At 38.3% G+C, this 19100-nt stretch overlaps 1 protein-coding gene across 18 annotated transcripts in view; it reads right to left on the reverse strand.

Moving 5' to 3' along the window:
• CIT (citron rho-interacting serine/threonine kinase) overlaps window positions 1–19100 on the reverse strand; it is a 91219-nt gene that overhangs the window by 10779 nt on the left and 61340 nt on the right. For 11 of the 18 annotated variants that reach the window (XM_090152513.1, XM_090152512.1, XM_090152521.1 and 8 more), the window contains exons 24-37: window positions 17045–17098; window positions 9129–9326; window positions 8480–8673; window positions 7838–7973; window positions 6625–6729; window positions 5795–5935; window positions 5498–5605; window positions 4665–4827; window positions 4255–4419; window positions 3044–3181; window positions 2600–2780; window positions 2304–2395; window positions 1959–2063; window positions 932–1101 (exon numbers count right to left, since the gene is read on the reverse strand). In XM_090152513.1, the coding sequence (XP_090008639.1) occupies window positions 932–1101; window positions 1959–2063; window positions 2304–2395; window positions 2600–2780; window positions 3044–3181; window positions 4255–4419; window positions 4665–4827; window positions 5498–5605; window positions 5795–5935; window positions 6625–6729; window positions 7838–7973; window positions 8480–8673; window positions 9129–9326; window positions 17045–17098 (1950 nt within the window). The remainder of the gene's footprint in view (window positions 1–931; window positions 1102–1958; window positions 2064–2303; window positions 2396–2599; window positions 2781–3043; window positions 3182–4254; window positions 4420–4664; window positions 4828–5497; window positions 5606–5794; window positions 5936–6624; window positions 6730–7837; window positions 7974–8479; window positions 8674–9128; window positions 9327–17044; window positions 17099–19100) is intronic. The other 7 variants (XM_090152526.1, XM_090152520.1, XM_090152524.1 and 4 more) reach the window with 2 other exon arrangements.

Consider the following 19100-nt stretch of genomic DNA (forward strand, 5'->3'; position numbering starts at 1 on the left):
CTCTGCTTCTCCAGTTGTATTTTAGAAAAGCAAAATCACGGTTTCAGATGGGATAAAAGTTTAGTATCGATTTTCCTTTCTGATAAAGCTAAACGTTGCAGGGATTTCTGCTACAAAAGAATTAGTAAGCTTTCCGCTGCCTAAAATGCAGTCAGAAACTGATCAGAATTAACCTAAACTTGTGTACAATTTATTGTTATCCCTATAATTTCCAATTCCCTCCATCTCCTGCATTGGAGCACTGATTTTTTTTTCCCAGAAGGATAAAGACATCCAAATGCCAGTGAGAGCATCTATTTTCTCAGAGATGAAAGAAATGATAGCATGAGAGACAATTTCCTCCTAATCCGTTATTCATTACTTCCAGAGCCAACATTTTAATATGAAATGCCATAGAATCAAGCCTCCCTTCATCAGAAAATAGATTTATCAGCACAGCAATGAGAAAAGGCTATCCAAAGTCATAATAACTCAATTTAACCTTTTATCCTTATCAGGAACAAAGCTAAAAGTAAAAAACAAACACATTCCTCTCTGCTACAAAACAAAAAGCAACCTCAATTCTTTAGGAAAGAGCTTTTTGTTTTTTTTATTTCTTTCTTTCAAGACGTGCTCATTCCATATGGTACAACTATAAGATAAGATTTAAATCATGTTTTAGACTGCTCTTTCTTCCTTTACTGCATGCTGGAATTGCAGAGATACAATTTATGAGTCCTCTTACTGCATTCCCAAGCCTAAAGAAGGGTAATGTAATACAAAGGACCAGTCTGACAGTGAACTAGTTCCTGGTACTCATATTGCATGTCTTAAGGCAGAAATAAGAACTTACCTTCAGTTAAACCTCAGTATGTCAAATACCAAAAAATCATTTTTCAAAACTCTGCTCCCTCCCAGAATATTTATTATTAAATGAAACTTTTATACTCACAGCATCAGCCTCAGCTTTTTCTCTGGAAACTCTCCCACCTGCCACTATTGATTCCAGTGCTGTGACCCAGCGCTGTTTGTCAGGGAAGCTGGGTGCTAACAGGTAGAGTGTTCTACCAGGCCAGCAAGTGGTGTGTGGATGAGACTCCAATTTTAGGATATATGGCACATCTGAGATGTTGTATAGATAGAATAAGACTTAGATTAGATTTTGGCATATTGTCAATGGACTTAAATCAACACCTTTCAGTGTTATTGGAAAGAAGTTGTATTTAGCATGATGTATTATCACAGCAATTTATACAGAGGTTTCTCCTTTTACAGGTCCTGCACAGGCTAATCTCCTAAAGCTAAATATCAGCTAGATGTATACAATCCATACATACAATGCTGTCTCTATAATAAGTAAGAATCATTTCTTGTCTTTTATTCAAAAGAAATAATATTACGGGGAAAAAAAGAACAGCCACTCAGCTAGTTTTTTTCCTGTACTGTTCAAGAAATCTGTAAAAATTGGTTGTGGAAACCTTTGTTTTTAACAATCTGAAGCCTTTAATGTTGAAATCAAGACATACATAATCTTTTCATCAGTTCTATTCAATACATACAAATTAAAACATTAACATTTTTAATAATAAGAGACTGTATACACCCACAGTGTTTCTAAGTTAACGATTTTCTGGTTAGAGCACAATAGTGACACATATTACAGAACTTCACACTTCATAATGAGTATTAATCAAAGAAATGTAAAGTAAACCAAGTTTGCTTTTAAGTATGCTACAAAATGCTATTATTTACTTCCATTTGGCTTGATGATTATCTTATTCACAGTTCAGCTACCATGACAGAAGTAACTCCCTTGGTGTAACCAAATCTAACCAAACCTATTCACTTAATTCAGAGAGGTAACCTCGGAATTGCACAGTTACAGAATGAAAGTTAAAGGGAGAAAAATCTGTTTAGCCAAACAGAATACCAACTGATGGCAAATCAGATGAAATCCATTTGACCTCATTGATTCTCACCTGTCTTTGCTGTATTGGTAAGTTCAGTAGCTCCTACAGCTCCATGAACAGTTACATCCCCATCAGGAAGGCAGAGCTCAAATTCTTCCAGAGGCCTCTGTCCAGCTGCAGAGAGAATGGGGAGATGGATTAAGAAAGGACAAACAAACAGTGAGGAAAGTAACTGATAGCAAAATGAAGTGGATATTTCACAGCTGGATTGTGATAACATACTAGCAAATAAAACCATTAAAGACCTAAAAAAACCCACAACAACATTGCCTTATTACAGAAGATTTAGCTAAATTAGGTATGGCTACAGCAAGCAATCTTTAGGCCTTGTTCTTCCTAGAAATGCTAAGTTACCTTCTCTTGCTTCTGCATCATAAATGAGCACTTTTGTTCCTTCCAGGACAATATACTTCCTGTCCCAGCCCTGTTGCCCACGTTTATTATTCCTGAAGAAAATAAGCACAAACCCACGTTGGATTTTCTACTTGGATTAAGAACAATACAAACATGCAAATTTTAAATGAGATTTCATCGGTAGCAAGAAGTTGTAATGAATATATCCAATTATCATATCGTAAGAGCCAGGATAATCCACAGAACTGTCCCAAATGTTTCAGCACCTGAGATGGCACCAAGCACCATGTTTATACCTTGGCACTTTCATCCACCCTTCAAGACGTAGACTGCTGCTTGGCTCCTTCAGCTGCAGACCAGGAGAATTCATTTTATCCCGGCAGAACGCTTCAGAGAAATGCGTGGCATATTCTGCTGGCAGTCCACAAGTAGCTGGCAAGCAAGTTGAGCATTTTGGGTGACACATCACTTGGCATTCTGACAAAAAGACAGAGAAAAACTTATGTAAAATGATGAAAAAAAGCATTACAGTTGCCTCAACTCCTAATGCACAAATCCCAGTTTTTATAAGAATCTCCTTCTATTCTACATCAGATGTTTTCTAAAGTAGAATGTTCACCCAAGAAATTTCAGTCTTCATGCATGGTCATTCATTCAACCTTCACTGAAAAGCAATTCTAGGCAGCTGATGCTTCTTCATTCTTGTCACGTTACACTACAGGCACACACTCTGCTCTTACCAAGACATTTAGATGCCTGCCGTCCAAAGTGCACAGTATCCAGACACACTGCACATTTTGTTGCTCTCATATTTAGCCCCACATTAAAACGATGTGGGATATTATGATGCATTCGCTCTTTCAGGCGCCGACTGTACTCTGCAAGGGACAAAAATCTATTCTTAGAATGCATATTGTGACAGGGATGAAAATTACAGCAGGTTTTGACATTTTAAAGCCAAGGTGACTGCATATTTCTATCCCTGATGAACAAGGACACTGCCTATTTTCCTTTGCAGCCTGCAAATCTTAAGCTACCTCAGTAACTACCTTTTACAGTTGCAAAGAACATGGCACTTGAAAACAGACTGTAGAGCTGACATTGCTATCATGGTGTAGCAAGATTATGCTGAACAATCCAACCACATTTCAAGTCTGGACTTACCTCCAATTCCTAAAGATGTGCTGGACTAATCACAATTTTGCTTATAGGTAACAAACTCTCCAGCACCTATACTGTTGTAATCAATACATCACAGATCTTTTTCCATTTTATTGCCTTCATACTAACCACCAGTGGCAGTATATCTCAAAGCATACCTAAAAAAGAACCTGTTAGTGGTTCTATTCTGTATTTTTGGTCGTTAATGAACAAAGTCAATCCTTCAAAGCACATTCTTTCACTGAAAAACATCATTCTTTTCCCTGACCATTATCTGCCATTGAGGATACCTTTCTATGCCAATGCTACTCATTCTTATAGCATACTGTGCTTCCCCACCTACCTGTGGGCAAGACCGATATGTGATTTTGGCTTATCCCATCTTTTCCCACCTTCAACTGAAAACTGGGAGGTTTTAGTTTGAAGTCTCCCTGTTCGACATTCATTCTTGAACACTAGTTAGGTAAGTATAAAAGAGCAGAGCCCTTAACCAGTTCACTTTCTCTGATGACCCTGTCACATCCATTCTCAAAGCTATGGAAGGACATCACAGGTACTACACTTGATCTTAGCCAGAAGGCTGAGAAACAACATCCCTTTTTCTAGATAAGTGGATATCTGTATCTTTTAACTGATATCTTCCTTTTATGCCTAACCAAATCTTCTCCTATTACCAAAAATATACTGAGGGGGGTGGGGAGAGAGAGAGAGGGAGGGGGGGAGAAAGAGAGAGAGAGATCACACCTAAATAGTTGAAAACATGCAACAGAGAAGTTCACCAAGAACCTACCCTCTGGTGTGGAGGATTCCTTCCTGCGACTGGAGGGTGGAGCTAGCAGGCTGATTGGGGTAGGCTGATGCTCTGGTGAGCGGACTATGGCAGACATGATGATCTGCTGCCTGGCTGTAGCTGGAGTGGATGGATGAGGGTGGTCTGATATTTTCCGATGAGCAGCTACAGATGAGATAAATACCACTCATTAACATAACCAATATGAAGCACTAGCTCATAGCAGTGGTTCTATGTAACCATTCAATGGTTACAACCAGCAGAAAAACGTGTAGCCTTCCTGCATCTTCTCTGCAGTAGGTTAGAATTTAAACAACACGTTACTGCTACAGTGACACACAATTAAAGGCATGTATTCAGACCAAAAAATGTGCGCCGCCTCCAGATTCACCTTTTCTGTTAACTCCTACCTTCCTCACGAGCAGATCTGAGCTCAATGCGTGTTTTCTGTAGAGCCTCCTCCAGCTCAGCAGAACGAGCTTTCTCCTTCTCCAGTGCCACTTTCAGCTCATTGTATTGCAGGGGAACCTGTGTGGGTAAAGAAGGGTCCTCTTTCCGCCGACTAAACAGGCCCTAGCAACAGAAACACACAGACAACTCCTAACTCCTAGTAAGAGATGGCTTAAACTAGGCAAAGTGAAACTAGCTAGTGGCAGTCCGGCCAGAGGGCCTAATGGTAATTCTGATATAAGTAAGGATGGATTTTTAGTTCATATTGGCACTGGAGAGAAAATGTTGAGATATGGATTAATTTAAATGGGGACATACGTTACCTGCTAGTACTCACATGCTGAGTTTCCGAAAGCATCTAAACAAAGGATCTCAAAATATGTAGTTAAAATTAATTTAAATTACTTAATTCAAAATGACAGAACTGCTTATGACAAAGACGTGACACAAGTCACATCACCTGACTAATCAATCCTATGCTAAAAGACAGCCACTCTAGATACACAATATGTTCATACACACATAAATACTTAGTGTTAAAAGGAAAAAAAAAAAAAACCATGGTTAAAGCTCTGTATGCCTACAACAACCTCACTGACTTGTAGCTATTGGGTTGGAAAGGCCAGAAAGACTTTCTGCCTAGCAAAGCTTATCCTCGTTAACTTGGAACGCTCAAATGACACATCTATGCTACACATAAAAAAAGATAAAACAAAATTTTGAAAACACAGCACATAGCTATATAAAAAGCCATCATTTATAGTTCTATGACTCTCAAACCTCTTTCACCCACCTTTTTCTTTTTTGCTGGTTGGTCCATCTTTGCTTGCAGGAAATCAATGAGTTTGGTTTGCTGAGAAATAGTGCCCTCCATTTTCACTTTTTCATGGGAATAGAGAACCTTTGAACCACACAAAGATGTAAGAAATTTCATCTGAATGGCAGAAACAAACAACTCAAAAGCAGAACAGAGCTAAAAATACTGCATCATTTCTCATAACTCTGAAAAATAACTCTGAAAAGGTTCATATCCCAAAATTCCACCTTAAACGGGGAGCACAGAGTCCTGCCCTCTGTTTCCTCCCCTCACCTGAATGTTTTCCAGCTGATATTCCAGATCACTTCTTTCAGTCTTCAGAAGATCTGCTCGATCTAGAGCCTCCTGCAGACCTTGAGTTAAGCGGAAGATGTGGTTCTTTTGCAGATCCATTTGCTGCTGCAGCTTTGCCTGCTGTTAATAGCAAAAAAAGAGTGGTGTACTTTTTTGTTTGTTGTTGTTTGTTGTGTTGTTGTTGTTGTTTTACAAAGAGCTATTACACATTATTCTTTTTTTTGCAAAAAATTAAAAATTAAAAAAGATGATTGTACAACTTAGACCTTCTTTAAAAGCTAAATTACGGAGAGCTTTGAGAAGCTTCATCTGTGGTCTCCAGCTACGCACCCGCAGCACATTGGCTCCAGATTTGTTTATAAGCTATGATCCTCTGCCCAGTGTAGGAACGCCTTGCCTGGGCACAGACACTGCCTTGCAGATGTGACCTAGGACATGCCTTGTCATTACAAGCTTCTCTAATTATCACTGGGACACTGGCTGAACCCAATTATCATTACTATCACCAGACCTGCTTTGATTTTCTCATACAAATATTGTGGGACTGTATCCACTGGCTGAAGAGTCCTTATTGTCAACTCTTGGCTCCCAGCCCACCTTTCCCTGCACAGCAGCTCACTTCCATAACTCCCTGATGTGGCCATACATTTTGCAAAATTTCAAGTAAAAACAAAACTTCCATCTTCATTAATTGTTTAGTTACATATGAGAAGGATGGATGTGCAATACTGCTACTGAACAGCTTTATCCAGTCCTTCCCACAGCGTGGAACTTTCTTCTGAAGTTACAACTTGAATTTACAAGGTTACCTCCTCCAGAAGCCTCTGCTTGAGCTCCCTTTCTGTCTCAAGCTTCTGTTGTAAACTGCGTGCATTCATCTCCAACATAGCATGCTTCTTCTCCAGGTCATTGAGCTGAGCAGGTGGGACAGATGATCAGGACAACATAAAAGAGTGATAAATATAGTGTTTCACAATCTTAAAATTCAACCTCACCAAACACACACAGGAGAAGAATATGATTATCCTTTTGTATCCTCAGATACAATTATCCTTTACTTACTATAAAGGGTTGAGGGGGAAAAAAATTGGTGTGCTACTGTTCAAATGTTGACAGAACTCACTATACACACCTGGTATCACAGACTGACTTTTCCATCAGCCATTCTCAAAACAGACACAAGTATTGACTGTGAGACAAATGGCTATAGAGCAGTCCCACAGAAAGGAGTGTGGACAGTAGGCTCAACATGAGCCAGCAGCATGCCCTGGCAGCCAAGAGGGCAAATGGCATTTTGGGGTCCATTAAACACAGCACAGCCAGTTGGTCAAACAAGGGGATTATCCCACTACATTTAGCATTGGTGCAGCCTCATCTTGAATACTGTGTGCAGTTCTAGGCTCTGCACAGCATTAAAAGGATATTAAGATACTTGAACGTATCCAGAGGAGAACAACAAAGCTGGGCTTTTAAAGGCTAGAAGGTATATCCTATGAGGATAGGCTGAGGACAAGTGGGTTGTCCAATATGAAGAAAAGGTGGCCAAAAGGTGACTTCATTGCTCTGTGGAAGCTGATGATAGAAAGCAAGTGAATGGCCCAAAGCTGCACTAAGGAAGGTTCAGACTGCACATTAGGAAAAATTTTTCCTAACCATGTGGCTGGTAAAATACCAGAGACAGGCTTCCTAGTGAGGTGGTTGATGGCCAGTGTCTGTCAGTGTTCAAAAGGTATTTGTTAAAGCCCTTAATAACATGCTTTAACATGCAGATAGCCCTGAAGTAATCAGACAGTTGGACTAGTTGTTCTTTGTAGGTCCCTTCCAACTGAACTATTCCATTGTTCTAAAATTAAATTCTAGGTCTTCGGCTTGAAGCTAGAATTCTATCCTGTTGATCTCCAGTATTTAACTTGCTCTCGCATCTTGAAAAAGCTGCTCAAGACCACAATTCTAGAAATAATATCTCTATAAAAGAAAAGTGTCTCAGCTTGTAATGAAAATGTAAGATGGAAAGTTGCTTACCTTATCAGAAAGGCTCTCAGCTTTGAGTTTTTGTTCTTTTAGTGCTTGCTGGAGGGCTAGAATCTCTGCCTTGTGTTCTTTGACAGCTAGTTCTACCACCTGGCGAGATTCAGTAATACGCTGATCTGCTCTCACTCTGAATTAAAATGGAAGACAATGTTACCTAACACCTTTCTGGGTTTGACCTCTTCCTAGCATGCAGTGGCATCAATAACTTTCAGAGGTTTGCCTCAAATTCAAGATGTTACTTTATAAAGCCTGACTGTTTGTTGCAACACTTGTATTATATAACCTTGCCCCAATCTAGAAAAGCTGCTTGAAAATTTCAAGACTCTACAGTTACACTTTGAAGCAAGGACTAACTTTTCATATAATAAACTAAAAGAGAAAAAAAGATCAAAACTTCTATAAATTCCAGTGATAAATACCACACCCTCTTGAATCACTTACTTGTAAAAAAAAACAAAAGGAAAAATATTACTGGTGAATGACTATTAACTAATATACCATTTTTAGAACTACTTCACAAGAATTTATATTTAGTTCCCACTCCCATATCCTATTCCAAATATATTTTTGTACTAGCTTCTATAGAGCATATGCATACAAGTTAATATAAAAGGGGAGGAGGGGACAAAAGACCTGCTCTGTTTCTCAGTATCCAGCATCCTCTGCAACTCTCTGACACGACATTCAAACTGAGACTTCTCATCCCCTAGAACATTTCTCCACGCTTCCCACTGACGCTCTTTCTCCAAGAGTTCATCGTTCAGGGCCTCCAAGTCCATTACTTGCTCTTCCAGCATTGTACATGTTGTCTTCAAGGCCTCCATAGTCTAAAAATAAATCCTCCTATCAATTCTCACATCCCACATCAAGCATGCACTTTAAGCTTCAGCCTTACCATTTAACTTACAGTACATGCAAATTGGCAGCAAACATAAGCTGGTAAATCACAACCCATTTATTTCCAACTTGTGATTGCCTTTAATGTCAGCTCTATCTCATTATGAAGATTTGAAATTGCCAAGGTCACAAAATTAAATAATTCTACGTTATGATACCTTCAGAGTGCTAAATTTCATCGCAGAATAATACAAAGGGAAGTAACAAAAATTTTCAATTCATTCAAGCACTTGGGGAAGGAAGGTTTGAGCAATAATTGGTCAAATTGCCCCTAGAAGCATATTCATTCCCTACAGGCTTCCAGATTTAACATAATTTTTAGCCTTTCAGATAACCACCTAGTTATCATGGAAAGATTGTGAGCCAGATTTATATAAAGCCTTACTTGTTTCTGACTGGTAAGCTGCATCTCTCTCTCAGTGATCTCTCGACGGAGATGGTCAACTTCACTTCGCAACTGGACAACCTCATCATTGGCCCCTGAGGCCTCATCAAGTTGTTTGGACAGGAAGAAATTCTGATTGTTCAGTTCTGCGTTGTCTTCACTGAGCTGGTTCAGCTGTTCTTCCAAATCTGTAATCACCTAGAAAGAAAGATTAATTAGATGACACGTCAGTGAGTACAGGTTGTTTTGAAAGTGTTCTCCTCTCACAGAAACATTTACTGCCAAGCAAGAAGACCACTTGGCTTCTTTTTTTTTTTTTTTCCCCCCCTTTTCAAATTTACACACATGAAACCTAATAATGACAGATTTTATGCAATGGGAGTATTTTGATTACAGAGTTTTGATTCTTGCAGAAAATGCCTTGAAATTTTAAGTTTTGTTTAGAGTATAAATAGGCTATAACATAACTTCTTTGAGAGAGAACTGCCTTATTTAAGGCACTGTGCTAGGAGTCAGGAGTTCTGGTTGTATTCCCAAATGTGCTGCTGACTCAGTGTGCTTTTGCCAAACCACTTTTTTTTTGTTGATTTTTTTTTTTTTTTTGCCTTACTTTCTCCTCAAGTAAAATGAGGCTAACACTTCTTACAGAGACTGTTGAAGTGTGACATTTAAGAAAATTGAACAAGAGGTGCAAAGAAGGCAGTATAATCTGATGAATCCTCCTAGTAATTGTGGAGATTACTATAAGCAGCATTATACATAGCCAGAAAAAGCAGAAAAATTGAGAAATATACTTCATCAAAGTAATATCAGCATAGGATATATGAAGAAAAAAATGTGGCAGCACAACAGACTAATAGAAAAATCAGTGAAAAGCAGAAATTCAACGAGCACAATAGCCTTGCTTTTAATGAAGTGGAAGCATTTATTTCTTAAATCAGAATAGCATTGTACTACAATGCTTTAAACCACATTCTGCTTCAATTTAAAGAACAACAGGAACAACAGTGGGCTCTTCTCACAATTCTTTTTAGCTTTTCATGAGTGAAAGGCCATCAGCACTGGGTGGATGAGTATTTCTACCTCCTAACTAAAAAAATGTCATCACAACAGAAGAGGAAGGATCCTCAGAATGATGTTAACAAAAAGAATTTCAGAAACTAGAAAACTTCTATAGAATTAACATTCAATTATTAGAAATACATCAGAGGCATTTTTGCCTAGATGTCAAAGAAAGGTGAATAAAACACTTCATTAAATGGGAAAAAATATAATACCTCAGAACACAGTTGGCCACATTCAAATGTGTAGGAAATTGGAACATTTACAAGTCAAGCACTTAAATAAATAAAGCAGTCAAGTGTTGCACATGTCTCTTTTCAGCTATCTGAAAAGATGACAACTACTTCTTTTTGAAGAATCTGCAAAGCAGGTATTGGCTGCTTCTTACCATGCCTCTCCTAGATCTAAATTAGCAATATTTGGTTGTTGGCAGAAAAAGTCCAACTGCCATTATTCCCTGCTGGGTGAAGGGGAGATTCCTGCTATCCATATGTTTGGGGTCAAATCAAAGTGATTCATCCTCTAAAACACAATGCTGCTGATAAAAATCTGATCATGTGGATGTTTCTTGAGCACTCTTACTGCCCTGTTCAAAATATGAACAAAGAACTCAGACTGTATCATAAGGATATCTTAGTGCCAAATTGTTATAAGGATACTTGTAAACGTATTTATGAAACCAAAAAGGAACAGAAGAACACTTGCTTTTACAGTGTTTTACCCACTATTCATACAAACAACACTGGTGATTTCTACTAGCTGCCAGATCAAATAATACCTTTCCTTTTCTTCTACCTTTATTTTATTTTCTGCTTATTTAACCACACTAGTGAGTTTTAAGCAATCTGTTACAGACCTGTGGTTTCTTCCACTTTCATTTTACCTATTAATTCAAGTACTTTCTGTAAAGCGTATTATACTATATTTGAAATATAAGAGAGACCTGAGGGGTAAATCCAAAATTGATATGGTGACATAAGATGTAGTACTTCGAACTACAAGGAGGTTGTGGATGCCCCATCCCTGGAGGCATTCAAGGCCAGGCTGGATGTGGCTCTGGGCAGTCTGGTCTGCTGGTTTGCAACACTGCACATAGCAGGGGGGTTGAAACTAGATGATCTTTGAGGTCCTTCTCAACCTAGGCTATTCTGTGATTGTGATTTCAAGATGGCTGTATACTTTGATGGCTGGAAGTTAAACTTTATTCACCCTTATTCTATGTTCTAAGATTTTGATTTTCTCTGGATATAACCAAAATTAAACCAAACCACCAAAGCAACTTGGCTTAAATTCTGAACTCAATATACAATCTACATAACATAATGTAGTTTGAGTTTATTTATTTATTTTAGAGAGAGTTGTTCTTCTCATAATCTTCTGCTGTTTTTTTTTTCTTTTTCACAAAGAAAAGGAAAATATCTTGACTGTTTTTTTGTTTTAAACCTAGCTACAGGTATATATAATCCAATAGGGTTACAGAGTTTATAAACACTATAAAGCTTAGGTGGTGAGAGATAACAGTGTCAGAGGAAAATGAGACGATGTGTGATGTAAATGCTTGCCCTGGGAACTAAAACCAAACAGCACATGATAGGGGATGTGACCTTAAGCATACATACATACATACAAACAATCTATACCAGAATCCCATACCTGAAAAGAATTAATAGTTTTAGGCATTTTTCTTTTCAGTTAAGGAACCCTCCAGGCAAAACAAACAAACAAAAAAACTAAGCTGTAGGTAGGAATTGAAATTTGTAAAGGAAAGCCTCCAATGAAACACTATTATAGCTTTTAAAATCCAAAACATTATCACAAAAGTCTTCAGAAAACAACCAAACACTCCAGGCAATGCAGGCAGCACTATGTGCACCATGCACCATCACTCACAAAGCTAACAAAACGTTCTCCTCAGTCTATGTACGTATTCATGTACATCTATGTTCATCTTCACCCCAACAAATTCAGAAACTAGAGATAAAATCTAACGTGACCACACCAAACTTGGCAGACTGTTCACTACATACCACATCTAAGCACACAACTTATCTCCATATAGATACAGAAGATGGTATCTCATTTCAAACATTGTAGAGTAACCCGAGCACAACAAACTTCAGCAAAAGTGATCATAGCACAATTCCCTCCCCGTTGCACAGGATCAGAGGGGTAAAGTGTTTCTATATTGCATATCATACACAACGTACAAAATTTAATCCATGCTCTCCATGCATCAAAACTACAGTCAAAACAACATGGGAAAGAAAAAAAAAAGAAGCAATTTTAGAACACTCTTAACTGCAGTTTGCAAGCTTCTCCAAAGCTGTGCACAGATCCTTCAGGAATATGTCTCTGTTCTCAGATGCCACCAATAAATGCACAGGGAAATGTTAGGATAGTACAAGGTTAACTGCTTCAGAATGCTATCAGCAGCATGTTATTTGGTGTTTAATTCAATTTTTAGCACAACCTTCATTCAGAACTTACAATCTAATGCATAGTTTTACTCCATTCATTTCCAGTCCCCACCCCAATCTTTACTAGAAAGTTAGCTGTCAGAATTAATAGGAAAAAAACCAAAAGCTATCTCACATCCCCAAGTTATCGTAAGGAGCACATGAGAAAGGACCACCCTCACTTCATTGTAACTTATTACATGTGGATCTGAGAGATGAAGCTTTTCTAGCAGAGAAATACCAAGCATCTTAGTGGAGCAGAATATCAGTCCTCTTATTGACAACAGCTGCAGATAGATACTGGTCTTGTACATCTACCTATATGAATATGTAACAACTAACTCCTCACTTTCCTCCTCTCTCCTTAATCAGACAACATCTGCTACTTGAAAAATACCTTACAGTGAAATCTCAGTCTCCAAAAATTCATCATGGCACAGCTCGCAGGACATTGCTCCTGTTAGTAGCTGCAGAGCAGTGCAATATTTCACCGTCTGCGTTCCCTTCCTTCCCACACCAACCCATCCTTCAAACATACAGTCTCCTGTAGTCCTCCATCCTTGTCCTCAGAAGATGAGCTGCCACTCCAATCCTGAGGCTCACCCTCAAATCATGGCAGCCATCCACAGAGAAGGTCCCTCTTTCACAGCAATCTCAATGCAACACCCTAAAAATCTATGACTTTTTGCCAAACTACAAGAACTCCACTTTTGCCGTAACATTTTTCATTAAACAAAATCGTCCCTCCCAACCAAAAGACAGTTGTAAATACGTATCCTCACAGGCATGCACATATATTTTTTTTGTTTGTTTGTTTGATCAATTTAACTAAGCCATAAAGAAGTTTTTGTCTGGGTATTAGCCTAGGGTGAAAGACCTTTGGGAGAAAAGGGATAATTTAGCAAAAGTGTATAACATGTCTGGACATCATTTTGAACATGTAAGATTTACTCTTGTATGTCAGCTAATTGAGTCAACATGGAATCAGGATAGAAGTCAGAAGGGAATTTTTTTCATGCCTTGCTATCCAATCTCCTAGAGGTACAGAATCAAGCTTGTTAATGCTTAAGATAGCAACATACAATGATGACAAAAGAACCTCAAGGATCTTGAATAAAGGAAAATGCAGTATCTAATTAGCATTTTTTAAAGCCACTCTCTTTTGTAGAGTAAAAGCAATGGCCTGTTATTCCCTCTCCCCTCCTCCCCCCCATAAAAATGGAAAATACAGGTGGTGGTTCCACAGAATAACATTAATATTTTACTAAGCTGACTGTAAATATACTTTATGGGATACATTTTCTCCTAAATTTTTATAGAAATTACTGCCTCCTTCCCGAATTATTTCTGAATGAAATTACTGAATGTTTTCTTCATGAAAGAATCCAATCATTAGTTAGATAACTTAGTACCATTCTTGACTCCAAATGTGTTGATGAACCAACAAGAAGCAATAATTAAACGCCAGATGGAAATAACTGACAAAAACGTGAATCTTCCTATTTAAGAAAACGCATTTTATTTCTAGACTGCTTGCTTATTGCCAAGAAAATAACTTTTAAAACTCAAAATGGATGGCAATATTTTTCACGGAATAATTCTTTAAAGGTAGAGAACGAGTCCTTTCCCCCTTAGTGGATTTGTGGCAGGAGCTAGCATTGTGACAAGAGTACAATGAAGTATCATTCTGTGTGCATGGCCATGTTCATCTGTGTGTGTGTGTGTGTGTGTGTGTGTAAAGCAGGTACAACAATTTGCAATTTTTACTGTAATTATGTATCCTCTCACTTATTGCACAATTGAAGTCTTTGTGAAAAAAGCAAAAGACACATTGCAAGATGAAACAATACAGAGCTACCAAAGCAACCGAATACAAAAATCACAAAGACAAAAGAAATTAAGACCAACAATACAACAATGATCAGATTTAAAACTGACAAATAGGAGAACCTGAAGATGTATTGACTTGAGTCAGAGACCTTAGCAAAAGAAAGGATAAGAGTGCAGCCACGGTACAAGGAAAGTAGACGCGTTTTGAGGTGTCAGTTCAGTACAAATGAGGTTGAAACATCTGGTGAAGGCACCACAACAAACATTCCTTGATTCCTCACCGTCAAGATAAGATGGTCCTATCATTTCTCTCAGTACTCCTCAGTAAAAAGGATAGACAGCTACAACTACTTACAACACAGAAAAAGAAAGTTTCTACCCATGGTCAATTAAATTATACATAGATTTTCCTGGGCTGGAAAGAGAATGAATGATGAGCATGTATTATTCACATAGGAACCATTTCACTAATTTGTTACTGGTGAGGATGTCTGATGCACGATCTCACTTACACCACTAAAAGACCTACAATGCACAACACTTAAAAAATCCTTTTATGCAGAACATTCAAACCTCTCAGCATTACTGTAATCTTTTAGAACCATAGAATCACCAAGGTTGGAAAAGACCTCCAAGATCATTCATTCCAACCATCCATCTCCCACCAATATTTCCCCACTAAACCATGTCCTTTAGAACAATATCTAAGCATTTCTTCAACACCTCCAGGGACAGTGACTCCACCACCTCTCTGACAGCCCGTTCCAATGCCTGACTGCTCTTTCAGAAAAGAAATTGTTCCTAATATTCAACCTAAACCTCTATGGAGCAACTTGAGGCCATTTGCTCTAGTCCTATCGCCAGTTATGTGGCCATAATGAGGCCAACCCCCAACCTTGCCACAGCCTCCTTTCAGGAAGCTGTAGAGAGCTGGGCCTCCCCTGAGCCTTCTCTTCTCCAGACTGAACAATCCAAGTTCCCTCAGCTGCTCCCTGTAAGATCTGTGCTGCAGACCCCTCACAGTTTCATTGCCCTTCTCTGGACACCCCACGGCATCCATGTCTTTCCTGTAGCGAGGGGCCCAAAATTGAGCATAGTACTTGACGTGTAGCCTCACCAAAGCTGAGTACAGGGGGATGAGCACCTCCTGAACCCACTGACTACACTATTTCTTATGTAAGCCAGGATACCATTGGCCTTTTAGCTACCTGAGCTCACTGCTGGCTCATGTTCAGCCAAGAACATGGGTCACGGGTCAGTCTTCACTGCTGGAGATTGCCTGCCACACTTACAAAGCCAAAATTCTACTACAATGAGATAACAGGTTACAACCTTTGGAAGGCAGCCTACAGCAGAACACAATTGGTTTTTGCCTGCATGGAGATGACAAGTACTTCCACAGAAAGCCACCGTTCTGTAAAAAGGCCAAGACAGAACAAACAACAGAAAAGATAGCTATGGATGTAGTATGTGTGACAACACACGGGGCCAAAAGATTATTCAGCATAAGCAAAGTAGATGACAAAAAGCAAAGTTCCTTTTGCAGAATTTACCTTGGATGGAGATTAATACAGTTTGCTAAGCCCTACTTTCTCATTGCTTCATATCAGTGTATTCTATGAACAGAATACAAGAATCCCCTTGCTCAGTGCTGAAAAGGAACTGTGGAAAACACAGTAACTCTTAAATGGTATTTTTGAAAGATGAAAACTTTATGTTAGATACTTAGTCATCCAGCAGAAAATAATTAAACTTGAGGAAATCAGAAGTGGGAAAACAATCAAGATTAAAAAAAAAAAGAACAGCAGTTAAGCTCTGTTTGCAAAGCGATGTAAAGAAAAAAAAGCCTAGAAATGTCAGCAGTCAGTGTTCATCCAGAGAAACCAACATTTCTGTAGTTCACGTCACTGGAAGACAGACTCTCCATCAAGTTTGAAGACAGTGGTAATTTGCAAGAATTCCTATCAATAGTCAAAGACCCTGAGATCTGTCCCGGATTGATGAAATGTGTAGAAAAACATGTCAAAAGACCTCAAGTAATTTAAGGTAGAAATTAAGATCCTCAAGTTCTTTCTGCTCTTTGAACAGATGTCCACATGTCATTGTATCCTTTTGAATTGAGCACTTTGTCTCTTCAGTCTTTAAATTCCCCTTAAAACCCAAAGTAGCAAGAATGCTTTTCCATCAGCTCTGGCCTAGATCTACAATGCAGCTCAGGATTTGGACAGGCAGATCTTTTCTTCTCCTTGAGAGTAGAAAACATCTTTACCTACAAACATTTTTGCAGCTGCTACACCATTCTTATTAGCTGCACTGCAATGAGATATTTTAATTTACTTTCTTCTCCAAAAAGAAGAATAGTGTCAATTTCACAAATGGAATAAAACCTCACAACTGAGGTTTACCCGAAGCCTAAAAAAAAAATCAAATCCAATCAGTCTAGCTCCTAACACCTTTAAGACAGAAGTCCACATTGGGAACTAATGTCATCGAGGAGTAAGTCAGAAAATCGTTTCCTTCCTTATCCTTAATTTCAAAATAATTCAATGATCTGTATTTAATACTCACTGTGCAGCTATTACGAAGGGCTTCAAATTTACGCTGGATTTCATCTCTATGTGCCTAAAGGAGGTAAGAAGTTAATCATCAATTTTTCATACATGAGAATTAGAATCCAACAGCTGTTGCTAAACAAACTGCAGAACAATCTACCAGCAAGCAAAGTTTGGAAGGCAGATGCTGCACGCTATGAAAGCACTCTGTAGTGACAAAGAACTGATTAGCAAGAGTCACATCCTACTTAATCAAATGTTTCCAGTTCTGAGCTACTTAGAAAAATGTACAAACTCAAGAACTGAATTATATAAAAAGTTCCATCTTAAATGGTCACCAGATCACTTATTGATTCCACGTTAAGTTTGTACATTCATGACATAAATTTGAGTTTTACTTTCATACTCAGATTAGTATTTCATACAAAATAAATACCACATACAGTTTAATGCTTGCAAAGAAAAACTGCAATGAAGCATTATGCAAGCTATCCCAAATAGCACTGCCAATCTACCTGAGTCCTACCATCAAGCACCATTTGATCCTAAACCTCTCTAAAAAGCAGTGATGAAACGCAATAATCAATTCTTTGGAAGACAGCATCCAAAGTATTGAAAAGTACATGCATTTATTTTAAAGAAAGCAGTGTTGCATGCACCATTTTACCTCCTAATTTACAAGCAAAGCATGACAAAGCAAAAGTTCTTGTTTCAGCCTCATGGCCTCTCTCAAAATTCATTCAGACCATCAAACTGATTTAAGAAGTGTAAAATGTCATATGCTATCTGAAACCTTAACGAACAGAAGGTTAGTGTGCTAGCACATCCAGCTATTCTTCATTCAGAGCATTTTTTTTTAATAGCTAAGAGGCTAAACAGGAAAAACTCTTTAGCAGAAGTCAAATATGAGCGCTAATACATTATCTTACCGCGACAGGCAATGTGAAAAATGAAGTATTTAAAAAAATGCCACATCATAAATACTCCAAGCCCACTGAACTGCGCTATCTTACAACAGCTGGTTCAAGAGCACTACCATTTTGCCAAAATAACTGAAGCAGTAACTGAGTGAACACAGGTCATATACATTCACCTGTTTTGCTGATGATGTAGGGTAAAGATATCAAGCACATAATCATCACCCTGTTAGCAGTGATATTAGCAGTTATGCAAAGTTTTCAGCTGGCAGAGGACCATAAAAATTTTGAGCAAAAAGAAACTGATGCCATGTTCCAATGAGTTATTCTTAAGCTTTGGTGTTGCTGGAGTACTTTGCCAACATGCACCTGCTTAAGAGCAACTCGGAGTGCATAATTCTCCCATTCCCCCACCCCAAAGCACCAAGCTCATACAAGCACCTAGTTCAGCAAATCCTCACTGTCCCTTCTAAAACATAGCAATGGCAGAAATATTCTGAATAACAATTGTTTTATCAAATGTTACTGGACAAAGAGAATGCACATTTTCAACACTTCAAAATAACTGGATTTGAAGGTCATTGAAGACTGCTCCCTCAGTGAGGGTTAGCTGGCAGACAAAGTAGCAGGTCAGTATATTCTCCCTCCCCCCTACTGCCCTCAGAATCCTTTCTGAGGGAAATATTTCTTAGAATCAAGCAGTGTGAAAGCATCTTTTTGTACTCAAGAGACAGCAACCCGCAGCATATAATTTAGAATTATCTTTCCAAAGAGGGGGAAAAAAGGGGGAAGGGGGCAATTTAAATTTTCTTTTTTCCTTTATGTCATTCACACATGTCACCAGAGACTGCAAGATGCAAATAACAATTTTTAAATGAAATGAACACTGGAATAAAATTAGGGTGCTTAGCAACACTATTTTCCTAGTTTTCGTTATTGCTGTTTTTCAAAACAAGTATAAAGCAGGTAAGCTTACAGAAAGAAATCATCAAAACATTTCTGATCAAGTACTTTCAAACTTGTGATAAATTATTTAAATAAGTAAATCAGAGAACAAAGCTCCTAGCAATAACAATTTCATATGTAGTTTCACCTCATCACAGAATTATTTGTGTTCTTTGGGCACCAATGATGGAACTACCAGGAGCACACATA

This window comes from Phasianus colchicus, chromosome 18 (genome assembly GCF_987193195.1).
Source record: "Phasianus colchicus chromosome 18, bPhaCol1.hap1.1, whole genome shotgun sequence".
In the NCBI taxonomy this organism is placed as follows: domain Eukaryota; kingdom Metazoa; phylum Chordata; class Aves; order Galliformes; family Phasianidae; genus Phasianus; species Phasianus colchicus.